At 40.4% G+C, this 14,879-nt stretch overlaps 1 protein-coding gene across 1 annotated transcript in view; it reads left to right on the top strand.

The window, feature by feature from the left end:
• Window positions 1-13,884: 13,884 nt before the first annotated feature.
• The window catches only part of PLCB1 (phospholipase C, beta 1 (phosphoinositide-specific)), a 671,021-nt gene continuing 670,026 nt past the window's right edge, over window positions 13,885-14,879 (top strand). Inside the window, exon 1 of the mRNA XM_011941002.1 lies at window positions 13,885-14,374. Coding sequence (XP_011796392.1) covers window positions 14,276-14,374 — 99 coding nt within the window. The 5' untranslated portion in view covers window positions 13,885-14,275. The remainder of the gene's footprint in view (window positions 14,375-14,879) is intronic.

The raw sequence follows: 14,879 nt of genomic DNA, 5'->3' as shown, positions 1-14,879 counted from the left end.
CTGTTAAATACTCTTAAATATTTCAAAATATTTTCACCTGTGTCATCTAATCACTGAGTATCTCATTTCATGAAAATTGGCAGGAAAACTGAAGGTCACTGTAAGTAAATATAACATTTATACACACCACCACATAGCTTATATCATATTATACAAGATATCTTTGCTTTTCTCTCTATCTCACCTGTTAAGATTAGGAGCTAGATGAAGGTGAATATCTTGTATTACATTTTTTTTTTTTATTTCCAGGTCCTAGCCAGTGCCTAGTATAGGTCAGATGATTTTTCCCAAAAAAAGTTTTCAAAATAGAATTTAGTTGTCTGTGGTCGCAAAGCTAAGTCACGTATAGCAAGAATGAAAACCAAGTTCTTGTGCTTTTCAATACAGCGTGTAGATTGCTCTTTGAAATGCAATCAACACATCACATCTGCTTTTAAATAAGTGAACAGAGGAGCCTGGAGTGGGTCTAGTGAGATGCCATCCAACGGAGTGTGAATCATGGGTCTTGGCAGGAAGCAGATGAAACATTCAAGCTGGGTGATTGATGAAGGTCGATAAAAGGACTATTACAAAGGTTAGAGCAAAAAACAAGGGATTCAGAACCCTGGCTGAGCCACGTAATAACATCAGGGAGCTACTACCACTCCTAAACCTGAAGAAATAAAAAGAAGTGGCTCCCAGAACCTGTGGAGAGAGCTGTGAGGGCAACTTGACTGGAGCTTGACAATAGATGGGATCAGCAAATTTATTGAGATCCCACTGGCAGGGAGCCAGGAGAATACTCTGACTTCACGCTCCTTCCTTCCTCCCATCTCATCCTGATGTACCCTTTGGCTGAAGCCACCAGAAGACAGAGAGCAAGGTACCCCTGGCACCTTGAGATGTTCATTCAGCTTAGTATCCCAAATGCCAGGGCAGATAGCAGGGTAGAGAAGGACAGGGTCAACAGAAGACCTTCAACATGGAGAATTTGCTACCCTAACCCTTAGTGATAGAAGTAAAAATTAACTTGACTGCTTGGCCTATGCTCGATTGGAGACTGAGGAAGCTGATGTACTTGGAAGGACCTGGTGTGCTAACTAGGCTGCTGTCAACCTTTGGAAGAGTAACTTGTTCTTGCTAAGAAGCGTAACCAGATGGGGTCCATGGTTTAACTTCCCACTTTCATGGTGTGCAGCTGTCTGTTATGGCTACAATCCTGTGTTGCAGAGGGTTGCAGGCTGTAATTTTGTGTCCAAGACCTTCCAGAGAGCAACTAGCATACTCTATGTACAATAAGTACAGGCTCGATCTAGTCACACTGCTAGTATCAAAGCATATTCTTCATTAATTGAATGTGACAGTGCACTTACCCCTCCTTTTTGAGAGAACAAAATACTGATTCAAAGATTGTTCTGACTATGAACTCCAACAACACACACAATAGAAGCCAATGAATCAGTTTGGTCTATTTCTTTATGAATAGATTCTTCTGTGTAGTGTATCACAGTGAGTCCTAACTTGCAAAGTCTTAACACTGCTCACTCAAGTTAAGCCAGCAGTAGACTTCCCTTTAACTTATTTGGCATGACTTTTCCTCTTGGGCTATGATGATCTCAGCTACATTAGTGTGCAACTTGTATACACAGAATATTAAGGAAATGACCTGAATAAATCTCTTTCAAGTAAAGGGGCAGACTCAGGCTTCTGGTATTTGTGTCTAAAAACTGTGATGAACCATATCTGGTTCCATCATTGTATGATCCTGGTGACCTCATTAGCCCCTCTAAACTTTGGTATTTCCTTCTATGGAAAGAGACATTTAACTTCCCTTCCTACATCCTCAGGGTTTTGAAATCTCACAAGTGCCACCAAATTGAGATAGTATAACCACATAGCATACCGTTATCAAATATAAATATTAATACTAAGTATCTGAAAACATGGACATTTGTCTTTTGTTTTCTGCTGAATAGTGCATGGGACTCATAAGGTGTGTCTTAACTAGACTAAAGGAAAGGTCTTTTATTTTATGAAAAGTTGCATGAAAATGGAAAAGTCACTTACTATTAAGATTCAGATTTCCTATGTAAGAAATAAGTATGATGAGAATATTTACCTCCAGAATTTTCTCAGAAACTGAAAGAAAAGAATAAGTACTTAAAAAAAATCAAGTCATAAAAATGAAATTTGCTCATGAAGTTACTGTAGGTGATACGTCAATGTATTTTCAAGTTACATAAATAGTGTTTGTTACCCTTGACTAATATTAGAGTCAGGATCTCAGTCTATAAAAATGGAAGGTTTCAGGATTTCACCAAAGAACATATGAAAGTCATGACCTGAATAACTTTGGTAAAGTAGGAGCAAACTCTGGATTTGCAAAGAGAAAGAACGCAAAGAACTAATTGAAGACAAACAAAAAAGTCTTTTATAGGTTCAGTGAGATTTTGGTTTAATAGTTAGTGATATCCATATGTATATGATTTATCTATTGCTATTACACTGCTGTGTATAACCACCCCAAAACTCAGTGGTTTAAGACAACAGACATTTATTAGTGCTAATGAGTACGTGGGTTAGCTGGACCGGTCTTTTGGTATTGGCTGAACACACTCACACATCTGCAGTCAGATATGGGGTGGAAAGGCAGCTCCCTTGAACTTGGCTGGGCTATCTCACATATTTGGGAGTGGGCTGGCCTTAAAGCTGGTCTAGATTGGGCTCAGCTGAAATGACTAAGCTTTTCTCCACTGGTTTCTCACATCCCTCCAGCAGGCTCGCTAGGGCTTATATCCTTATGGTCCCTGGGCGTGGTTGAGGCTTAGGCTCAGAATTGACCAATTTCACTTTGGCACCATCCTTCTGAACAAATCAGTTACAAGACCAGCCCAGATTAAAGAAGAAGGCAAAAAGACTCAATTGCTGAATGGGAGTAGGTGCAAAATTACATTGCAAAAGGTGTAGATACAGGGAAAGGGGGAGAATTAGGGCCAGTTTTGCATTCAGTCTACCATACTACTCTACTTGAATTTCCTTACGAGCAGAAGTCGAAGGCTTATAAACATCTGGAAAGCTTCAGAAATTTGGACATTGCTGCAGCAGCATGCCACCACAACCGGCAGGCTGTGTAGAGCAAGCCAAATTTGTACTTAGAGGGATCTATAAGACTTGCCAACTATTTTTATGAATGTACAAGTTTGGCTGACATACATTTTCTAATATCTGAAACATCCCATTTGTGCCACTTTAGCAAACAAATCAGATGCAATAACTGGTGGTATGATCCCCTTCTCAGCCATCCTTGTCACAGGAGAATTAAGTTGCTATTTATTTTACGTATTCGATTTAATTTACAGAATACAGTTATGTCATTTTCAATTTTTGTCTTACTTGCTTATATTTTTAAAGGAAGGAAAGTTACGTTTACCTACTCATATTTGGAAACATGGTCCCTAATACAAAGGGTAGTTGTATAGCACATTTACTCATATCTGTAAACACCAAAATAGTATGTGGGGGGGAGGAGTACTTACAATTCTTTGCTTCTGCAGCTGTTGACAATTTCTTCATTTAAACATGGAGTTCTAAAGAGGAATTTAGATCAATTACAATAATATTTTGTTGCCTGGCCTTGTTAATAACCAAGTTATTCAATCTATCATTGATGGACATTTGGGTTGGTTCCAAGTCTATTATAAGGGCAGGAGAAAGAGGGGAGAGGATGGTGAAAAAAGAAATTTCTCATATTCTATACTGAGAAGGCAAAGATAATGAACAGAGTGAATCAGTAACCAGCAGTATATCATTTTGCAATATGTGGCTACATGCCAAAGAATCAGCTAGAATAATTAAAAGTACTTACATCTGAAGAGAGGGAAGTTGTGTAGATGTAGGATAAGCAGCTGCTTCTATTCCCAAGTATCTTTGTAGATTTATTTGATTCTTAAAAGTTGTTGGTATAATTTGATGGAAATAAAGACTAAACGTTGGAAACAATGCATCTATGACATTACTCTTATTAGTTCCGTGTTTTGAAAAATAAAGACAAATATTTTTCCAAATAAACAATTTGATGGCATTTTAAAACATGAACATATTGACATATAGGCACACACACGTGTGTTTGCACACAAATTGACATCATCATCATACAAAGCAACTATTTTCTAGATGTAAAACGTTTTTTTTCTGTGAGTATGGCAGTGCTTGTCTAACCTTTATCTGTAGATTTTATTGTACATGAGAACCCAAACCTGTTAAACAACTTTCCAGCTAAGTCTTGACAGCAGGAAAGCAGTGGCCAACATTATCCTCTGCATCCTTCCCCTGGAATAAAAAACAGAGTGAAAATATACTAAATATATATATACACATATAAGTGTGTGTGTGTGTGTGTGTATATATATACATATATATATATTTGAAAGCATGCTTATGTATGCTTCCAAAACTAGACCAAAATAATAACTGGTCTCATTAAAATATACAAAAGCCTTCAACTAAATGAAAGATCAAAAATTAAATATGTATCAAGGAGACAAATAATTACATAAACAGTTAATCTCCTGTTTAAAATTCAAATATCAAGTATTATCAACTTACAATCCGGTAGTGCCATTTTTTAAGTAGCACTGGTCATTGTGCTATGAGGCCAAAAAATCAATTCTCTCAACGTTCAGGCATAAAAACGAGGGAAGGCATTCAGATAAATTAACTCTCTGAGTATAGAAATTAGGCAGTGTGTTAGCTTTCTCATGTGGTTCAATCTTAATTTCCACTACAGCGCATAAAATGATATTCTAACATGAGTAACTAAGTGATTGGTATGTTTCCCATGCAATGTGGTATCAACATAGATATTTTTGCCTGACCTCAATAGCCCATCAAAGCTCAGCATGTTACTCCAGTAAACAGAGTTGGTCTCAGCTATTCTGTAAAGCATGAACATCTTGGGAAGTGAGACTTGATATACATGCCTAGAAGACACTGTGATTATTTTATGTATAATAAAATAGTCAAATTTTCTGCAATGCCAAGATATTCTTTGATAAGAAATTAATTCCTAAGGAAGTTGGAACTAGGATGCCAGGACACTAGAGAATCACTTACCTGACTGTGGCACTAATAGATCCCACAGGTGCTTCATAACTCCAATCTGTAGACAATCCCCTGGGCTTCTGGTACCAAAGGTACTCTCTAATACAGTAGGATTGGAGTGGGGTCCAAGATTCTGTATTTCTAAGAAGCGCCAAGCTATGTTGATGCTGCTGGTCTATGGACCACACATTGAGTAACAAGGCACTAAATGATACCATAAGCTACTCATTTATTACATCGCCAAATTTCATATGTTGGCACAGAAGGCAGAAATCTAATAATAGATTCCATTAGATTTTCTATCACATAGCAGAAACTCAGCATATTTTGGGTAACTATACTACCCTTGGAAATGTATAGGGAAATCCTAGAGAACAGGTCTTAGCTCTATTTAATGAGAACTAGGCTATTATCTATATATGCTTGGTGCAGTTTTACATTTACAAATAAAGCTAGTGAGAAGTGCTATTAACTGAATTTCTCAAATATTTTCAGAGATTGATTTGCGTAGTTATAAATTAGATGCCCCAAATATTATTTTATGGGTAACATGTATTTTGCAGGATGATTCCCTTAGAGTGTGTGTGTGTGTGAGAATTTGCTGTTGCAGGCTATTTTTGTTGCTATATGGTTGTTATGGGCCAAAAATCTTATATTCACTTATCTTTACCTAGTTTGGTCTGTTGCCTATCTTCAATATATAAAACATATTCTGCTTCAGATCTGCTGTAGTTTATGGATTTACTTGTTTATAGTATAATAGTGGAATTAACTAAAGCTACATATTATATACAACAAAGAAATAAATAAATGAGACATTTATAAAGCAGTAAATGCTCAATTATTTTAGGGTAGATTGTGAAAGTTTCAAGTAATCTTGAAATTACTTCTTGTAAGGATTGGCAAACGATTGCCCATGGGCCAAATCCAGCCTGCTACCTGTTTTTGTAAATAAAGTTTTATTGGAACACAGACACACTCTTTCATTTACACATTGTCTATGGCTGTTTTTAGTCTACAATGGTAGAGTTGGGAGAGTTGGGTAGTAACGATGGAGATCACATGGCCCACAAAGCCTAAAATATTTCCTCTCTGACTTTTGCTGAAAATGTTTGTCCATCCTGCCATACAACTAAAGATTATATTCTAATGCTTTAATTTGAAAAGGTAACAGGAGATAGCTTTATAACCTTCACTTGGTAAGATTAGAATTAGACTGTAGGATAATTACAAATCCTACTTTGTCTTACTCTTTGGAAGATGCAGTGGCAATATAGCTCAAATCACAGAATAGAATCTGTTAGGGAAGGGGGAGGTTCTCTTCATTGTCTTTATTTGCAACTTAATTTTTCTTTACCACTCTAAAAAAAGGGGACTATTTGCTTTTTAAATGTTTTCAATTATTTTGTCTATAGTCAAGAAAAAGGGGTGTTTTATGCATCTTCATCTTGATGATTTAAATTTTTTACTATAATTTTAATTTAATCATTTTTCAAGTTATTTTTCTTTTCCCTATGTGTAATATAACCATTGCCATCTGTTGCTTGGCTTAGCTGTTCTTTCCTGCTCTTTGTACATGTTTGCATATGTGCATTTGATATTTAATAGGTACCAATGGCCATAAGATAGAGTAAGGAAATGTATATACATTTAAAAGTTATCTGGATTTCCCCAGCATACATAGGTACAATTTGAGTTTAGTTCAGTTGATCAAAACTTTGGTGCCTTAAACTGCTAACCTAGAACCTCTTTTTGTGAATGCAAAAAAAATCCCAGCTCAACATTATTCCTTATCTGTATGATTCAGTTTGGCATTACAAAACTAGGTCAACAATGATGTAGGATTATTTATTTATTTCCGTTTTCACAATCTGAGAGAACCTGGAATAAATTTCTTTTGAGTCAGGCTATTTAGTTAAATGAAGAATGAAATTGTCCAAAGCCTTGTTCATCAATTCCCTAGCATATTATAATATCAACATTAGCATAAAAGATGGGTATTCAAGTGAGAAAAAGCTCAGCTTCATAATAGAGTATCTGTAAATCACCATAGATTGACATTCATGAGCTGCTACAATAGCATTGGGACTAATTTTTAAATAAAATGCATCACTATGCAAGTTCCTTCATTACGTACGTTTGCAAATACTTTGTGTACAATTATTCTCCATAAAAACCAACATTTCTATACTGATCCTGGGGAAGCCAGGCAGGGCAAAATTATTTCAAATTTTGGAGTAATGAATGAGAACCAGCAATTCATTCAGGAACAGAACCTTGGGGAAATACTTGAAAAAAAAAAAGACATTTTTCCCAACCTGCTGGCGCCGAGCTTAGAAAGGCAATTGAAGAACTGATGTGAAACAAAGCAATAGCACTAGAAGCTGCTGGTGTTTGGTATTTGCTGCTGTATCAGTGAGAGTTGGTTGTGGCTGCATAGGACGAAAACCGCTAAATTATAGGGGTTTAAACAAGCTAGGAACTTTTTTTCTGTCATTTAAAATCTAGATGATCCAGGATGGTGTGGTGGTTGGGAGACCCAAGGATTTCTTTCTTCTCTACTAGTCTAGCTCCTGGTTTTCATGCTCAAGGTCACCTCCTAGCTGGAGCTTCAGCCCTTGAGTGGCCGTTCCAGGCCACAGGAAGGAGGAAGGGGGAAGGTGAACAAAACGCATTGTGACTTCAAATAAATTGGGAGTCCTGCTACTAATGGACGCTAGGAAAATAGATATTGGATGGCAACTAGAAATCTCTAACACAGCTCCTTTGAAAAGTGACTTTACCCCCTCCTTTGCATGCTAAAGAATAATAGGAATAGTTATAACCAATAAAAAAGTCAAAGAGTTTACTTTTAGTTTCCTAAGGTGGTGCAACTACAGTGAAATGAGGGAATGCCAGAAAGAGAAGTCCTGATGAAGCAAAATCATGTTTTTCTTTGTTAAAATTTCTAGAAAAATGTGAAAAGGTGATTATTTTATAGTTGTCACTGTATCAGTAATGGTGGTTGAAGTCTTTGTATACAAAAGGGAGGCACGGAAGTGTAGAATTTAACTCCAGCAAAATTTGGAAGAGGATTTTTACCCCGAACCAATTGAAAGGCAAAAAAGATGTTTTTTAAAATGCAAACCTGTTTATAATGCCCTGAAGTGAAAATAAAATGAAATTTCCTTTAAATCCTGTTGCTTACAACAATAGATATCATTAGAGACCTAAAGCTCAGTGGTTTTATTTGAAGTGGGAGAGAATTGGGGGTATGCTGATGTTTATTTTTACAGAACAGGGAAGATACATATCTGGAAGATAAACTGACTCATGAAGATTATGTATTTACACTGGCATGTCCCAGTCACTATGTCTGAGGGCCCAGAGATGACGGAGAAGGAAATAGGGTGAGGTGGGCGCTTCTTCCCATCCTGAGGCATTGTTTACGCAGTCTTCTCCGCAAACACCTGCATTTTCCGTGATATCTGGATTGTGCTGAGAGTGTCTCTCCTTAAACATTTTTGGATCTGAGCTTCCAAATTCTTTTTTTGAAATTGCGTTTGAGGCGATCAGCCAGATTTCACTGAAAGCCTTTGCTTTATATGAAGCATAAAATAGAGCTTAAATGAACAGAAGGTCATTTGTCTTGTTTTTCAAGTATTAAAAAAAAAACCTCACCATTTTTGTAATATAACTAAAGCAGTCTGAAGGCTTTTTTCTTTTGTGTGATAGAATTTAGAGAAACGTATTGTGCTATCAAGAAAGGGTTCTAATAAGAGCTTCTAAGGAAGATGTTCTTCTCCATGTGTGGGTGATAATTTTAAGTTGTCTTCCTTTGAGTCTCTGCCTATGTCAGTGTTTTATTTGATAACAGAACTCACTGAGTCAGAAGCTGGCAATTTCATCATGATGCATTTTCTTATTTACCATTCAAGAGGTGTAAGCCTTATCTCTTACATTAACATGAAATGTAATGAAAATAATGATGCCAATGGCATTTAATTCTTGGCTTTAATACTTTATAAGTGTGCCTCTTGTTCACATAATTGTACTGGGCAGGTGAACAAGTCATCAGAGTGACCTTTTTCCATGGAGTTAATCAGGGACTCAAACTAACAGAAGCTCTGCCTTCTTCAGTGCGTGGCTTCCAAGGTCACCACGGGGATCACCTTCATTCTGGCCAGTCAGGCAGGGAAGAGCACGGATCAGCACACATGGGAGGGTTTGACCTGACAAAGACTACTAACTGTAACCCGGATGTGGTTATTATAAAGCTGGTTCTGGGTAGTTTTTCTCCATATCTCTCTTATTTCAAAAAAGGTGAGTTAAAGGAGCCCTGATTCTCAGATGCAATTAGAACTTATTTTTTTTTATGACGGAAAAGAGCTTTTCAATTCTAGAAGGTTAGAGATGAAAATGAGTATGATTAAAGTTTATAGAATCAATGCAGCCAAAAGAAGTTTACTCAATCACAGACCACAGAATTAGAATGCTGTCTTTTAAGACTAAATGAGTTATTCTAGGGCATAGAAAGGGAATATAGTAGAATTTTAGAATAACCATGTGCGTGTTAACTACTATTGATTACCACTGTGACAGGGACTTAGATGTATGATTTTATTTAATCTTTGCAATACCTCTTTAAGACAGCTTAGTGTGGTGGTTAAGTATGCAGGCTCTGGGGTCAAATTGCCTGGTTTAAATTCTGGTTCATTCATTTACTAGCTGGAAAATGTTGAACAACTACTTTACACTTCTCTGACTCAGATTTCCCAGGTATAAAGTGGAGATAATAGTAACCCAGCTCATAGGGGTTAATATGACAGTGAATGCATTAAAAATGTAAAACCCTTAGAAGGGTATGTGACATAAAAAGCTTTGACATTATTATTATTTCTCTATTTACATATTAGGATATTGTGTTTCAGAAGAGATAAGAGACTTTCCCAGAGTCACATACCTAGTAATTGGTAGAACTGGCTGTTAAAAGATATGTCTATTCAAATCAAAACACTGTCCTTCCCACTGTGGCAGGCCTCAAGTGAGTTATGAGCTGACAAGAGACTGGAGTACGTACCACAATCTAGTTTCTAGGGAAATTAGGACTATTTATATTACACTGTAGTTAAAAGGAGAAAGAATCTACTCATATCTGCCTTGTAAGTTCTAGAAGTATCTACCATGGTAGTTAAGAGACAAGGTTCTAAAGTTAGACTTCCTAGGTCTAGATCTCAATTCCGAATTTTGTAACTGGAGGAGGTTAATTCATTCTCCAAGCCTTAGTATATAAATCAGCAAAATAGGATACAATAATATTATCTACCAGATCAGCTGAGACTAACAATAAAGCTTAAATAATAAAGAGATTTATTATCTCACTCATTAAAAAGTCTAGAGAAAATTTAAAGGGTTTAAAAAGCTCATGAAGGACGAGGTCTCTTTGCATCTTTCTTGTTAGTGTCCTCTTTACATAACAATATGAGACAGAGAAAGAGAATTTCCCTGAAGACATTAGTCAGAACTGAGCCCCCCATGTAGCTCCTAAACCAGTTACAGACAAAGGGGAATGGAATGATTGTCATTAGTTTTTTTCCTTGGAAAGAGAGAGGGCGCCCTTTCTTAAACATGACTGCCACCCAAATTAAGTTGGGGTTTGCTTACAAGAAAAAGAGGGTGGAGGGTGGTGTTGAATAGGAAGGGTTATGTTTTTGAGTGTCTGGGAAGTGCTTAGCTTAGTACTCTGACCCACAGTGAGTGCTTAGTAAAGGTTAGCTTTGGCAGCTCCCTGAGGCTGACATTCCCAGAGGGCAATTCTGGCTCTCACAAAAAACAGACACCTTCCTATTGTTTCAAAAAACAGTACGCAGCAGCGAACTTGATGGATCACAGGCCTGGCTCACACAATTTTGGATTTCTTACAGATCCCTTTGCATAGCAAAAATCTCTACACTTTAAAAACATTTCTATCTTGTATACTGAACCAAAGGTGTGGAAAATGAGGGAGTTAAACCATGCTGCTTCAAGACTCATGCTACGTGTTGAAGGGATTTATCCTGTAGTTCTCCTTTAACAAGCTGCGTCATTTTGCTGGCTGAAGAAACTCTTGCAGCCCATGTTTGTCTTGAAGACAAATCCTATTCAGATTTCTACAGCATTCTCTCCATTTTACATCCACGTTCACAGCAACAGCTGGGAGGAATCAGGGATGCTCGATGAAATACTCAACTATCCATTGCCAATAATGGTGGTTACCAAATGACTCCCAACTCAGTGCCATTCAGCAGTGAACATTTATTATCATGTTCATGAATCTGCAGGTTGGCTGAGTCTGGCAGATCTAGGATGGTTTCTGTTGGACTTGTTTCCAAGCTGTAAATGGGGCTTGGGTCTGTGCTGATTGCCTCCTTAGATCAGAGGCTCCCTGAGGCATGTTTATCTCATGGAAATGATAAGAAACCCAAGAGGGAAAGCCCAACCTCAAAGCATATTTTGAGCCTTTGCTCATATCATATCTTCAAACATCCCATTGGCCAAAGCAAGTCACATTGCCCAACATCAATGGGATGGATAAATAAACAGGGTGTCTAGTAAAAACTGTGAGGTCACAAAGAAAAATTTGTGGACACAGGAAGGAGCAGGGAGCAGAGAACTATGATGCAATAAGCTACCACAGGAGACTCAGTCTACTTTCTTATTTTGCTTAGAGCTCATTTTAACTCTCCAATCTCCTCTTCTAGTGAGCGCAGCCTTGTCTTGCCTTCCTAAGCCACTGTGATAGGTAAAAACTATTTGCCCAGTAAATAACAAAGAGATGGAAGGAAAAAAGGAAAAGAAAGAAAAGGAAAGGAAAGGAAAAAAAATTGGTATGATCAGTTGCAAGGACAATTGAGAAGTCCTGGAGCCCTGGAAGAAGAGTTTCATTGCAGTACTCTGAAGTAGAGAAAATCGATGTGAGAAGGTGACTGGTACCTTCTGCGAGGTAATGAGCAAGCCAAGGCTGCTGGCTAGAGGGACTGTGGACTATTCAGGTTTTAGTTTAGGGACATGTGTTCAAAATGAAACAAGTCAGCTTTTCATGAAATTCTCTGTAGCACGTGGCTTCCAAGCACAAGGCAAGACCCCCATATGAGAGCAGGAATCATGGGTCTTGTTCACCAGGTTATCCATGGTGATTACAATAGTGGCTAGTATATAGCTGGCTACCAATAAGTATATTTTAAATGCATTGAAATATTTAACAGCAATTTTCTGTATTGGATTTTGGTAATCTTTTGACTGAGTTCTTAAACATTGGGTCTTGGAGTCCTGAGAGCAGAGAACAGGGAGAATGAAGAATTAAGAGAAAGTAGTGTTTCTCTCCATTTTTCTCTCTTCATATTCTTTCTTCTTTTAAAAAATCAACCTTTTTGAGATATAATTTACTTAAAACAAACTGCACTCAATTTAGGCATACTTACAGAACGTACAGGTTTTGATAAATATACACACGTGATATAGAACATTGCCAACATGCTCAACAGGTGCTGGTAGCCCTTCCCTGTCCATTTCTACCTATCCCTGGCCACAGGCAAGCTTTCTGTCAACATAGAATATGTTGCCTATTCTGTAGTTGCTACACATGGAATCATGCACCTGTCCGGCTTCTTTTACTAAGCTTAAAGTCGCGATTCATCCCTGCCCTTGCATGCCCACTCATTTTTATTGTGGAATAGTATTCCAGTGTTTGGGTATACCACAGTTTGTTTATCCATTCACCTGTTGATTGACATATGCAGGCTACTAAGAAGAAAGTTATTCACATCACTTTACAAATCCCTGTGGACTTGCGTTTTAATTTCTCTTGCAAAAATACCTAGGAGTGGAATTTCTAGGTTGTGTGATAAGTAAATATCTTACTTTATTAGAAACTGTTCTCCAAAGTGGCTTTACTATTTTATATTCCCTCCAGCAATGAACGAGAGTTCCAGTTGCTCCACATCCTCTCAAGCATTTGGTATTATCAGTCTTTAAAATTTTATCCGTTCTGGTTCCTCTCTTTCCCTTCTTCCCTCCCTCCCTCCCGTGCTTGAATTGAGAAATGTTTGTGGAAGGAATGAAGACAAACATTCCTGGACCTACGTTCCTAAATGAGCAAGTTTCTATTAGTAAGACTCTCCCCGACCCGCCACACATCCTACATACTCAAGGACAGGAGCGGGAGAGGGGATCCTCTTTCTTCCTTGGAAAATAAAACCTTTGCTTTCTTTAGGGTGGGCTTTCTATCTCAAAAGCGCAAAGTAACCGTTTGCCCAGGTTTCAAGATCAGCGAGCTGCAAACTCTCAGGCGTGGCGAGGTTTCCTCAAAGAGCCTCTCAGCTGCGCTCGTCTCTGCTGATAAATGATAATTATCTTCTCAAAAAGCTGGTTTGTGGCCGGCGCTGGAGTGCTCCAGCTACAGTTGAAAGCTGCGGGTTGCCTCTGGTTCCTCCGGATGGGTCCCTTTTCCCACCCAGTTGGGATCCAAAGACGCTGCGGAACTCGAGCCCAAGTTCCCAAGAAGACCCCAAAGAGCGTAAGGCTCCTGGGGACCCCTAGCACCCCTGCAACCAGGGCACCAGGCATGCTCAGAGCGAATGCGGGAGGCAGGCGTTGGCTGCAATGGGGCTCAGGAGCCAGGAGGTGCCGCTGCATCCCCGCTTCCTGGCGCCTGACCCAGCGTGCAAAGTTGGGCTGGGAGCCGCGGGGGGAAGGAAGGACCCAGCGAGCGAGGGTGGCGGGGAAGGGGGTGGGGGAAGGAGGAGGGAGGAGGGAAAAGAGCGCGGAGGGGGGGCGCCGGGCGTGTGTCACTCGCGCTCTCCCTCTGTGTATAGAGGATGTGCTGAATGGTGCGCTTTGAGGCGGCGGCGGCGGCGGAGGAGCAGAATCCGCCGCGACTGGCAGCCTCGGCTGCCCGGCTCGGCTTCTCTTCGCCTTCCGAGGCTCCTCATCCACCGCGGGTTCCCGACCTCGCGTCCCGCCTGGGGCATGGCCCGGCGCTGCGCCCCCGCGCGCTCTGCCTGCTGAGCGGCGCCGGAGGGAGGTGCGGAGGCCGGGAGGCCGGGGAGGCCGGCGGGGGAGAAGAGTCGAGCGCCTCCGGAGCAGAGAAAGGAGCCCGCGTCCCGCGCTCCGCGCCCCGCGCGCGGTTCCCAGTCCCTGCCGCGCTCGCCCGGGCCGCCCGGAGCCCAGATGAGCCCAGATGGCCGGGGCTCAACCCGGAGTGCACGCCTTGCAACTCAAGCCCGTGTGCGTGTCCGACAGCCTCAAGAAGGGCACCAAATTCGTCAAGTGGGATGATGTAAGTATTGGGGCGGCCCGAGTCGGGGCGCTGGCTCGGGCACCGGGCAGGGCGGGCGTCGTGGGGGTGGGGCGAGGGGCGCGTTATGCAATGGGCGCACTGGGAGCGGGCAGGGGCCGCCTCGGGCGCACAGGTTGGCATCTGCCAAAGCGGATGTCCAAGGGCAGAAGCTTTGCGCGCGCTCCTGTGTCATCGGGCTTTAGTAGTTGCCATCCTTTCTGGGTCTGGCAAGCGCCCCCTGAGGGTCTTAAATCTTTTGGGCCAGTGGAGAGGGAGGGGCAAGCTTTGCCTGGTGACAGGTCCTGAAAGTTCGGGAAGTAAGGAGTGTGAAGTTGAGACCAACTGGAAAGCGCCTGGTGTGAACAAGTCGCGTCCCTCTCCGTTGCGGACGCACCCCCTATTACCTCTTTTGCCCGATTTCAAGAAAAGAAGGGCCTGAAGTCCACAACACTTAGTGATTGCGAACCCTCTTAGCGCTTTTGTGGGAGCCCACGCGGCGGAGGAC

The sequence above is a fragment of the Colobus angolensis genome, unplaced genomic scaffold (genome assembly GCF_000951035.1).
Source record: "Colobus angolensis palliatus isolate OR3802 unplaced genomic scaffold, Cang.pa_1.0 Scaffold197, whole genome shotgun sequence".
Taxonomy (NCBI): Eukaryota; Metazoa; Chordata; class Mammalia; order Primates; family Cercopithecidae; genus Colobus; species Colobus angolensis.
This window is presented reverse-complemented; position numbering and strand designations above follow the sequence as displayed.